The following is an 11,953-nucleotide window of genomic DNA, read 5'->3' as shown; positions in this document are numbered from 1 at the left end:
AGCAAACTCTGGTAATCTAAAGCTTGAGCACCTGATGATATGGTGCTAATAATTTCATAATAAAAAAATACCCGTTTAGTTTAACAAAAATAGTTCAATAAAAAAGTATTTATTTACAAATGAATAGTTTTCCATTAACAGGTAAGCAGTCGAAAAAAGGTACGAAAAATTTTGACTTGTAATTGGAATTTATAAACTCGATTCTTCCTCAAGATCCCTTAGTAGACGAGCAAACAAATGTGTTACCATTCGTAGAAGACTATTATTTCCACTCAAATGAGAGAACTCTTCTTCAGAGGGGAGTACAGACGATAACTGTGCCAAACCACGCCGATGTATCTGATCCAGCGTAAAGGTGATTTTGTCCTCCTGTGGAGAAGTCAAAGCCCACTTCTTGATAGCTGAGCAGAGAAGAGTGGTGAACACCATGATACTCGTTGAGACAGTAGATCCCTCTGTTACAAACACACGCGCGGGAGCCTAGATTTCCAAACAAGAACCCATAATTACCGCGCCCACACGGAGAGAAAGCAATAAGACAATAAAATTACCTCCAAACTACCACAGTGTGCTGTCTTTTCTTTGAGGAGGTCTTCGTGGAACCAGTCAAGAAGGGTACTTACAGCACAATTTTTAAATATGGAAATGAAATTGAATAAGAAAGCAGGTAGAATAACCGGTGGTAGAGGTTTTTGAGGAAACTTGTCAGTTTTTGGTAGCACTTTAAAGGCCGTTGCGGAAGCTATCATTAGAACTTCGTCATCAGTTTCCAAAACAAGATTTCGCAAAACAGCCAGATTGATATGAAGATGGCGACGGACGCCTGGACATAATGGAAAAGTGAATCATTTGAAGACTATAATAACACGAAATGTTGTGTCGTATGAAAAAATCTTACGGGTTCTATTATCAGTATTTTGAGAGAGAAAGCGATCGACAGCTAGAAGAGCTTCAGCACGAGTGCTCCAGTAAGGACAGTTCTGTTTCGGATCTATGTACCTTGCGAGAAAGTCTAGTACTTCGTCTTTATTCTGTGAGACCAACGCGTAGACAGTTAACAGCGGTCCCAAATGAGCGGGGATCCCCCCAATCGAAGTGAGAAGCTGATTGCATTGCGCCAATAGTTTACTGTGGGTTTTCAGCTGATCAGAAGTTGAGGCAATTGCCAGGTATGCAAGCAATTGCGATGTATGGAAACTGATCAGAGAGTAGGGCTGGTGTGAAAGATTGACAAAGGCAATAAGCTCATCACCAAGTTGTGAACTGCAAGTCGATAAATCCAAATGCCCACCACTTGGGTGGGTGTAAAAAGGTGAAGAAGAAATTTCCGAAAGAAGGTTGATGGCATCCTCGTACCACAGTAGACGCCTACCTCGTGAAAAATCGACATCATTGCTGTTGAGGCGCCTTACGAGCAGGCCTAAGGCCACACGTTTCAACTAAAAACAGATCCATAGGTGAAATTGAAAAGTCTTACCTCCGGACTAGCAACGTCAATCACATCTTTAATAACACTCTGAAGAGACGGATCTTCTTTCTTAAATGTATTACAAAGTTGAATCAAGAGCTCCATTGTGGATGAATCAAGAGCGCATGGTGACGAAGAAGGGTGGCATCGTTTCAATTTGATGACTGGGAACATATTTGACAGACCAAAGGTCAAACCACATGCCAAACATGTTTGAATTATGATAGGACAGAGATTGGACGTCGAGTCTATGCACACCGCGACCATATTGGAAAGTAAAGCAGATATTTCGCTTAAATATGCATAATGGGGACTGTTTTGCATCGCGTCCATATCACACACTGGAAAATATTCGCATTTGAGAATTTCCAAAAGCTGAAAAAGAAACACGCCTCAACTTGCAATAGGAATAAGAAAATTTTTTATCGCATCGAGCATGAACTAATGCATGTGCGGGAGCTTGAAGGAGGTTTCAAAAAGTCGCGTACGGTTATATATAGGGCTAACAAGATCCTATAAATATAAGTTTGAGGGAGATTTTAGATTCTAACGAATTCGATCTGATGCTACTGAATGAGACAGGAGAGATGGTTTGTTTTCGGATCAATTCGAGGCAATAGATATTACTAGTTGTCGTACTCATGATACGGTTAGTTGAAAATATAAGATACTCGTAAAGAACTACGACATCCCCTTGAAATGCCCTGAAATAAAATTTTAAAAAAGTATGGGACCATTTATACAGCTTAAGAAGCCTGTAACACACCAAATCCGTGTTAATGCTTTGAATGAACAATTATCGAAATACGCATAGCAAATCGTAGCAAGAGAAGGTGGGAAAAACTAACGTGAAGGAGCATTCCATGAACAAAGTTGGTTTGAAGGTGAGGAGGTTGACGGGTGGTAAAGTAGGGCGAAACGATGAGGAGAATCCGACGTGCCACACGTGGCAGACACGCGGGTTGCAGCACAGCGACAAACGCCCTGGCGGCAATCAGGCGAATCCTGATGTCCGCGGCTCCAGCGCACCTGTTAACATGCGCGACAAATAGCTACGTTAGTACTTATGCACCAATGCCAATATTCAAAAAAAGCACACTGAGAACTGCCCAAACCGATGTGGACGATTTTTCAAATGAAAGTGCACCTAAAAACGAGGGGCACAAACGCCTGCACTATGGTGCCGTCCGTGGTGGCTTGCTGTATCGGGGGCAGAAGCCGCCTCAGGAGGTTGAGAAGAGCAAACAACTTCGCTCTGCCCATCGTCGGTGAACTGAAAAGTTTTTAGGAAAAGATGTTTCAAGAAAATAAAGTGACACTGGTTTGTTAGGCATTTCAGCCTTAATGCCTGTTAGGAAGATTGATAAAAGTAATGAGCGGCTGAGACCCTAATGAAACGGATGAGATATAAAATTCGACATTTGAACTATTTTTCATCAATTAAGTTTCACTTAAATGAACTATGCGTGCCTTAAAAATCATTCAAGTACTTAAAGGTAGGGAAAGATGTCGGTTTCAGTGGCGATTACAAGCAAAACAAAACGATTTTTGTAAGAATTCAAGGTTCCAGGCAATCTAAAGCACAAAGTACATCCCTAATATCGAAAGAAAGCAATAGTTAGCAAATTTTCGATTTTTTAATAGAACGAAATCCTCGACGTCGAAATAAGGATTTCTGCATTACTGAGAAATTTGAAGAATCATACCTAAATTTGGACATTGCCAATTACATGATCTGGTTAAGCAGAGGAACCAATTTAAAAACTTCAGTATAAAACCTAAATTTTGAGCATTCTGAGACAGCTTGGAAGACCTTAGAGCTGTTTATGAATTCCGACCAAGAAAATGTGATTTTAGGTAAGGGATAGAATTTACTTTTGGCCTACATCCGCTTGAATTGGGTAGGTGAATGAAAAATCAAGCATTTTGTAAATAGGCAAAAAATGTATTACTGGAGTCCACCAATCGCTTCTTCGATGGTCTTTAGGAGAAAGTTGCGCATTCCAGGAAATTTGGCAAAGAACACAGAGGAGACCATTCTAATGTGAACGAAAACTACTTTTAAGAAATCAGGAAAAAAAATTGTGCGAAAATTTGAGAGAACTAACTCAACCGACCGATTTTTCTTGCTCTCACAGTCCCGCGTTCGATTGACGCCAAAGATGCGTTCCATCAAGGCACTGTAGAGCATGAGTGCCGCGTTGCGTATCTAAAAGGTGGACAGGAAAAGTAGCAACCGTAGTGAGAGCAGGGAATGCTAGCGGTAGTGGGAGCTAGAAGAACGCTAAACGTCAGATATTAACAAAAGAGACATCCCACATATTCTCTGCTGCATAAATCGAACATTAAAAAACTCCAAGGAGAACTTAGTTTTCAGAAACCAGCACGGGACATTCCAGATCATGCCACAAGAAAAAAGGCAAGTTCCATTTCATCTCTGAGAAAAGTGAGGTTTTATTAGAAGAAGTTGTCGCTTCATAGCAGAAAATATAAAGGAAAAATTTTCCCAAGGTTTGACATTCGAACTTGGATACCGCTGGTATAGAGAAACTGGAGATGCCAAATAAATGAAAAGTAATAAGACATCAAAGCTACGTATGAATAGTGCTTGGCCTTTAAAATACGGTGTCACCTTTATATTCATGAAGTATTGATGCATTCTACACCATGTTGACTATTTCGACGCGCCTATTGCTCTTCTCATGAGTAGGGTGCAAAGCTTTCTAAAACTAAACCGAAAACAACCTATCAACTTTAACTGGATTGTTGTAAAGCAGAAGTGCTACTCATATCACAGCTAGGATATTATGCAAAGATCAGCAAAGGCAACTCGGAGGAAATTAAAAGTCTCACCATCCAGAAGAAGGAGTCAAGACCTTGGAGGGCGCAGGCTAGAATGATCTCGAGATGGACCTCCATCAGAGGTCCGATTGTGGCATCTCGAACCAATGTTCGCAGCACATTCATGGCGTGTAGACGACGCTAATGACAAAGAAAGACATTCAACGATGTGGATGGTGTTGAAAACTAGAGCATGTGAGTAAACACCAATGGAATAAAGTCGTGGAACCTCTCCATGTATACAAAACCCTCACCTCAGAGGCTGAGAGGCTAGTCTGATCATTACAGGTTGACGGAACCGTTGTAGCCTCTGCTTCCCTATTTATCTCAGCAAGAAGAGCGCTGGCTGTCCGATTCAGCAGGTCGCCCAGTCGACCGGTCTTGTGAAGAACCACCAATAATGTCTACAATCACGTTCGAAAAGATAAATTATAGTAAATAGTTACGTTTAGAAGGCAACACAAAGTTCTGTCAAGAAACCAGGAACCCTTAGGTCAGTCTCAAAGCAATGTCATTAAGGTGACCCCAGTTATGAAATCAAAAATGGGTCACTCATGATTGAGCAAAAGTATTATGCATGACTTGCGTTAGTGCTATGCAAAAGTGATCAACAGCTGAATATAGCAAAGAGTAAGATGAAAATAAATTAATGAGGCATGAAGTGGTCCCCTAGCCAACTCAAACGGCATAAAGGTAATTTGGAGAAGTTTGATTAACATAATTGGGGACACGTTTTTCATGAGAGTGACAATTACGGTATAAGTCGTGATTATACTCGATAGAAGCAATGCAATGAATCTCGATACGGTGAAAATTCAGACAAATCATGTAATGGGACCAGGGAGTAAATTCGAAAACAATTCAGATGATGGAAGTATTTACAAACGCTGATAGTGAATGGCATTTGATTGCGACCACGAATCCCAAAGTTTTTAATGAATTGAAGGAAATTTGATGAAAATGTGCATTTGTACACCATAGGTTACATTAAAATAAGCTTCATAAAACGTGTTTACACATTTAAACAGCACGGCTGTTAATGGTACTTTCTATCGCAGTCACATTAGCCTCACCTGTACAAAGAAGGGGAGACCAGCAGAGCGACGCGTGGCGCAGTAAGCAGCGTCCTGGAGGTACTTCAGCGGAAGGCGTCCTATCTGTGAGGTGACAGGAAGGATGGCGACGTCAGTCAGGTCGGCTATCACCACGCTCAGCCACTGCTCTGGCCATTGGCAGACATCTCTGTACTCCTGTGCACTAGATAGTAAAAAAAATCTGGCTATTAGACAAAAGAAGGACAAGACAAAAATGAAGTGCTTACCTGAGGAGAATTTCACAGAAGGACTGGAATCCTGAAGCTGTTAGCTCAAAGGCGCCGGGATGTCTGGAGCGTATTAATTGACTGATGAAAAAGTCTGCTATGAGATTGAGCTGTGAAAAAAATAAGACTTTCATAAGCATACAAAATATCCAACTTTATCTGACCATCTAATGCATATGCAAACTAAATAAGCAAACGATTATTTTAAGTTACGCATCCAAATAAATTGCTATATTGTTCATTTTTACTTTAGGCTGATCATCGAAAGTTATGTACTGGAGCGAAAAAAGGATAAAATCCAACGTGTTGACTAGAGCAAAAACTCTGAAATACGATGAAAGCACACTAAAGACCAAAAGGTCTACTATATTGAACTGATTGGAAGAGCTCACCTGGACAAAGTCAATTTGGGGTGATAAAGGATCGGAAAGGAGGGCATCGCGAGTGAGACGCCCTCCCAAGAGGAGGGCGACTTCTCGCACTGAGCGCCAGCAGTTGACCACCAGATGCTCTGGTCGTTCCACCACCCGACGCAGCGCACTCACCAACTCCGCGTCCGCGGCCGAGTCGTCCATCAAAGCGGCAAACTCCTCCGTCTTATCCCACTGACCCTCCTTGCCTGCCCCGCTTGGTATGACCTCAGTTTAGAGAGAACGGAAAAATGTGAATATGATCTTCCTCTTGTGCAGTTATTATCCAACCATCTATCAGAAGCAAAATATGTTACTACACGGATGAAGGATTACCTACGAGACATTATTGTGATTGGTGAAGACTCAAGTTTTCTAATCACTCTTTAGAAACACCAGACCCCATGCTACAACCAAATTTATATCGGCAATTAGATGAGACAATTCAGCTCCAGCGAGGTCCTCTTGCGAAACTCATAACTTTCACCGTAAAAACAAAGCAACCTTAGACTAATGCAATCAAAGGCCACTAATTTACAAACAGCATTTAGTCGTTGCCTCAGACTGAATCAGGCTCCGCCGCTTTCGACTGGGAAAGGCAAAAAGCATTCAAAATCGAATAAAAGATTACCAATGGAAAAAATTTGACCCGTATTTTAGTGTCTTTTAGTAGTGATTATGTCTTCTAAGTAGATACAATGTGAAGTTTAAAGAAGATACCTTAGTGTGCTGTCTATCCTCATCGACCAAAATGAGGATCCCTTCCGGCGAGGAGTGGAAGACTACGAAGGAGCAGATACGAGCAACATGCATGGCAATGTTCAAGAGACGATTACAAATCGAATCCCCTGCTGGAAAACTTGGCAAAGAGTCGAGTGGTGGATTTTCGAAAAACCACCTGGAAGGAAGCGACAGATTACGACGGTGAGTAATAATAACTGACTCAAATAGTGATTTTTAAGACCAAATTATCATCGCAGTGTAATTCATGAATCCTTCAAAAACACAGAAGATAGGAAAATTCTATTGCGAGCAGTTTGCATCAGTTCTTGGTGTACGAAATGTATCCTAAAGCCACCTTTAGATTACAGTACTTGAAGGTAGCTCGCGAAAAAATATTGGATTTCATAAAAGAATCAAGGTATCGTAAAGTCTAAACGGCTTACTTGCAACGATAACATTTAGCATTAAAATGACTGGTACTTTTTAGTTACGCTGAATGTTTAAGTTGTGAACTTCACAAAATGAATCGATTTGAAAAAAACTAGCGTCAAAAATGAATTCAGAGAGCAGTTTACAAAAGATTAAATGATCATAGAAAAGAAATTATACGACCAGAAAGCAATAGAGCCGGCATTAACTTACCGCGAAGGTACACAGTGCTCGGGATCGTGAAGGAGAGTGCGGAGGATGTTAAGGAGAGGATAGAAGGGCCCGGTGGCGGAAACCATGAGGAGGCCGCCCCTTCCCGCCTCAGCGACGCGAATCTGAGCGTCAAGGGCAGATAATAGATGATGCACCGTGGCCACCGCCTTGCAAGCCGTCACGCGAATCCTCAAGAGAGCTACCTCGATCTCTTCCCCCATCCCTACCTCCATCTGTGGCAATGGCGGTGCCGCCAGCAGCGTGCGCACCAGGTGGCCTCCCACCACGTTTACATCGGGCCGCACACTCCGCGCCACCTCCTTCAGCGTTCTCCGCCACAGGTGCACAAGCGGGGCAGGTTTCTGTAGTGCAATTGGTTTCACTCTACACTATGTTAGATGAGACCATCATTGTCACTGATGTTGGTTACTAACTACCTGCGGGTTGATTCGAGAAAATGAATCTCTGCCAAGATTCATAAGTTCCAAAACATCGACTTTATCTTGTCTTAGTAGACCGAAGATAGGAGAAACTACACTGATGGAAGTGACGTGGCTCAGGGTAATAACCTTTGAATATAAGTGTTTCATGGGTAACCTGTGTAATTCACCGGTCGTTTCTCTAATTCCATACATTTCTACGAAGCAGATTTGTCTATACATGTAACCACGCAGGGATCGTGCTATCTCTAGGTCCCCACTAGTTCTTAAACTGCCAGCTTATTCGTAAATCGACCTTGAAAACAGACAATAAGGGGACCGGATGAGGAGTGACCGAACGCACCATATATTTGAGCAAGTGCAACCAGAGGATGAGTTTGTGAGCATTCTCCCTATCTTCAGAGAAAGTGCTCCACAGACCGACCATAAAAGAAGAGAGGAGAACCTCCACCGAACTATCGAAGTCCTCACAAATACCACCCGTCAATTCACTCATGGCACTGCATAGGAGAGCGAGGGGCTGGGACAGACCTAGGGTAAGAACGGAGTGTCTATAACTATGTGCAATGCCCTCCACTAAAATAAGCATCAAATAGTCCTTCCATTGAACTAATGAGAATTCCCAAAGGGGCAATTTATCGTCAAGGTTTTACAAATGAGCGCAATTGCCATGTTGGAGTCGTTTTGCATCAAATTTGTCTGCCACAGTTTATCCGCACCTTATTGGTTGGACTAAATAATATCCAAGGTGATGTGTGCACCAACATATTATTAAGCCTACGTCACATTTTTGGAGACAAATTAATCGTTACAATGGGAGTATTAATAAACTTGATGATCCCAACTGAAATTAAAGGTGTAGTGGCTTCTTCGTGAGCACGGACTGAGTGGTCTAATAGAGTAAATCCCTTTTCGCCGCACTAAGCAAGAAGTGATTCAAAGGGGAATAAAAGGAAAGATAGATTAAAAGCGCACCGGTTTCGGTCCTGTTACTCAGAAGTACTTCAATAAAGGAGACGAGGAAAGCAAGGGCGTTGGTAGTGTGTAGGGCTACACCGCCAGTATGCAAGTGACGCAAGATGGCTGAAGCTACCCTCCTGAAAGCCTCCTAAAGACTCACAACTAATTAGTCCGAAAATCTGAAACATGATATCGTAAGGAGAAAGACCCCAACAAACTTACTATGACATTCTCAATGATCTCACTCCGTTTTACAGCATTCTTCTCGCGACCAGGAAGGGAAAGAAAATATTCTGTCACCTGAGAAGAGTAAAATAAAGTTTGAAGATAAGGAAAGAAAGTGAGAGGGAGCTACCCGTCTGTATGTTTTCATACTCGAGTTATCGTAATGCACATTCGACTGCGTGCGGCTCGGTCGAAACAGCAAGTTCCAATATCAACCGCCTCAATAAATAAATTAATCAGATCTGCGTCATTGAGATGGGCTTGACAAAATAGAGACTCTATCGCTCCAACTGTCTGCTGGTTGAGCTGAAATACAAAGTGCTTATTAGGTAGCATCATCAGGAAAGTCTATATGGCTAGGGTAACATTTCGAGAGTAAGCATACCTGATAATCCTGGCTCCGAAGAGCACGAGATATGAGAGCCAAATCAGGTAGGGTGATTAGTGAACGCTTGAGACCCTTTTTAGTCAAGCAATAACGATAAGAGTGCAGGAGAGTCGATAGACCTTCCTCCGTGAAACCTACCAAGAAACGGAACAACTCTTCTCTGGAAAGTAAGCATAAATATTATCACCCACAGAGTATTGAACTACTGCCATGTTTGATGGGAGGTTCAGTAATAAAAAAAAATGCACCCAGAGCTACCGTTAGAAACTAATAAATTACAGGTGCATATTCAAACTCAAAGTTGTAACCAAGAGACTGCATCCTTGAAGCATGTACATAACTAGGATGAGGCATGACACAATGCTATATTTACAGTCCACCTCTACCAAAGATCATGTTTAGCTTTGAATCTTCACTCACATTGGGCGTAGTTTTCAATCAGGGCCAATGGAAGCGACGGAGCCAAGTTGAAAATTTTATCCAAGAAGGCCTGGCGAGGAACAGTCATGAAAAAATGAAAAGGAGGTAGAATGTGTTAAAAAAGGACCATCTTACACGAGAAACTCCGCGAAGCTGTTTGGCCATCCAAACAAGGGCGAGGAACCATGCGCGCATGGCCTCACTCTCCGCCGAAGAGAAGTGTACAGCAAAGAGTGCAAATACCTCACCCGCCTAGAAGAAAAGGTGGGATTATAATAGTGCATGCTAGAAGCCCAGTCGTCAACAAGATTCACGTCAAGGGGAAATGAGTGTCTTGGCATTTCTTATTTCTAGACCTGGAAAGTAAGACCTCGTCCACTACCTTGTAATACAAACCATTTAAAATTTGAGGTCTCTTATGGTGGCCGACATGGCATAAAGGGTGATCCCTAACAAATGATAAGTATTAAAAACGCAAAAATGAAGCTCATAGAAGGAAAGGAGGCGTACCGATTGCGATAAAGCGACATCATGTGCGGTAAGAATAAGAGTGCAGCCCAGCGCAAAAAAGGGCATCGCGGACGAAGAGAGGTCGGATGGATTTGCCACATCAATAAGAGGAAAACCTGCGGAAATAAGCCACTCGATGGTCTGCTCGCTGGTTAGATTGGTTTCCTTAAAGACAGCGGAAAAGAATCGATGGACGAGAACCAGAGTATTGCGCATCCACAGTGGCTGCTCCACGACTCGGGTCAGCAGACTTTGCAAGAACGGAGAAGGTGTAACCATGACAGTAGGCCACTTCATAAGGAGACTGACAAGCAGCTCAAAATTATCCATCACGGCCTCTCTGACGGCCTAAATCATATTAAAAATGGGCCGGGAAAGGCTAGTTGTCATACGTCAATTGGATCATTCTGATGATGAAAAATGAACTCAAATATCGGCGCGAGTTCATCATTCGAAGTTAGCTGATTAAGTAGGGACTTATTGGTAGATTTCCTATGAAGTGTAAAATGATGGTAACAGGAACAACTTACACAACGCGAATAGTCCACTGACGGAAACAATAGCTCGTAAGCAATCCAACAAAAGGGTCATCGTTTCTAAAGATATGGGAAGTGCATCACGATATTTGAATGGAAAAAAAACTATGCTGCGGAATGGGTAAGGTAGACCTTTGAAAAAAATAGTGCTTGTCATAAATAAACTGTGCGATATAAACTGCACTAAATCACCAAATCATTAAAATCACCTGTTCTGTGGTGTGATTTGATTAAGCATACGGCTGGCGATATCGACGAAGTCAGGTTCAAGCACAACAGACATTACACCAAAAATAACACCCAGACGTCTGGATGGGAAGTCTGAATGCATCATAATTTTACTGTAAAGTCTTGAGAAGGATTTCAATTTGTCTGCAGTAGCCCCAACTAGCTGGTTCAAATAAAGTTTATTAACAACACCCACACCTTCTCACTAATAGGTCCCCTCTCAAGATGGCATAGACCTTGTGCCAGAAGGACGCTGTTAGTTAAGAGACAGTTGAAGGAGGTGGCACCTAACTCAGATAAATATGCGTGAAACGAAGAGTAGTTACGTTCAAAAATGTCACTTTGAATTTGAGTTAGTTTGTCCAAATTACTGGAAGAAAAGGAACATTTCAGCTTGTCGGAACCCGATATCATTAAAGCAAATATTCGTAGACACAGAATGACCTGTGTGTCGTTGTATTTCGATTCGCTAAATGCGTAAAAAATGACACAACCTTACCTCGAGGAGGCACTGAGAAGCTCCAAAAGAAAAGTAAAATCCCGCTTCAGCATCTCTCCACTTACCAATATATGAGCTTAATGCAATAATACTAACAAAAATATGTACGCATATTTACCTGGTTTGTAAACCTTCAACAAAAACTGTAACCGGTTCAAATCCGTTTCACAGAGAGAGAGACCATGCGCAACAAGCATATCAATTTCTTCAGTATAGGGGCTAAATTATGATAGAAACACTATAAGCACGATCTTACCAATCGTTACCACAGACATGATTCAATTCATGCAAAATGAATTTCGATAATTCATTTCGAAAGCGAGGCACATCCGTCAAAACCAT

The 11,953-nt window shown here is 41.9% G+C and overlaps 1 protein-coding gene across 1 annotated transcript; it reads right to left on the bottom strand. All coding sequences in view use genetic code 11, as the record gives it.

Moving 5' to 3' along the window:
- Positions 1 to 189: 189 nt before the first annotated feature.
- On the bottom strand, positions 190 to 11,953 carry EGR_06486 (Thyroid adenoma-associated protein; the record flags this gene model as incomplete). Its single annotated transcript, XM_024495735.1, has 30 exons — positions 190 to 480; positions 552 to 823; positions 899 to 1,439; positions 1,478 to 1,843; positions 2,317 to 2,497; positions 2,616 to 2,741; positions 3,421 to 3,507; positions 3,586 to 3,677; positions 4,322 to 4,450; positions 4,564 to 4,713; positions 5,383 to 5,566; positions 5,631 to 5,740; positions 6,023 to 6,268; positions 6,761 to 6,938; positions 7,406 to 7,767; positions 8,189 to 8,376; positions 8,821 to 8,953; positions 9,028 to 9,105; positions 9,181 to 9,336; positions 9,416 to 9,552; positions 9,839 to 9,908; positions 9,974 to 10,090; positions 10,349 to 10,696; positions 10,741 to 10,840; positions 10,879 to 10,944; positions 11,094 to 11,275; positions 11,311 to 11,581; positions 11,612 to 11,687; positions 11,730 to 11,830; positions 11,868 to 11,953. The coding sequence occupies 30 exons, from the start codon at positions 11,951 to 11,953 to the stop codon at positions 190 to 192; spliced, it is 5,424 nt and encodes a 1,807-aa protein (XP_024349896.1).

Source organism: Echinococcus granulosus (assembly GCF_000524195.1).
Source record: "Echinococcus granulosus chromosome Unknown EG_S00057, whole genome shotgun sequence".
Taxonomy (NCBI): Eukaryota; Metazoa; Platyhelminthes; class Cestoda; order Cyclophyllidea; family Taeniidae; genus Echinococcus; species Echinococcus granulosus.
Note: the sequence above shows the minus strand (reverse complement) of the source record. Positions and strands in the feature narration are given on the sequence as shown.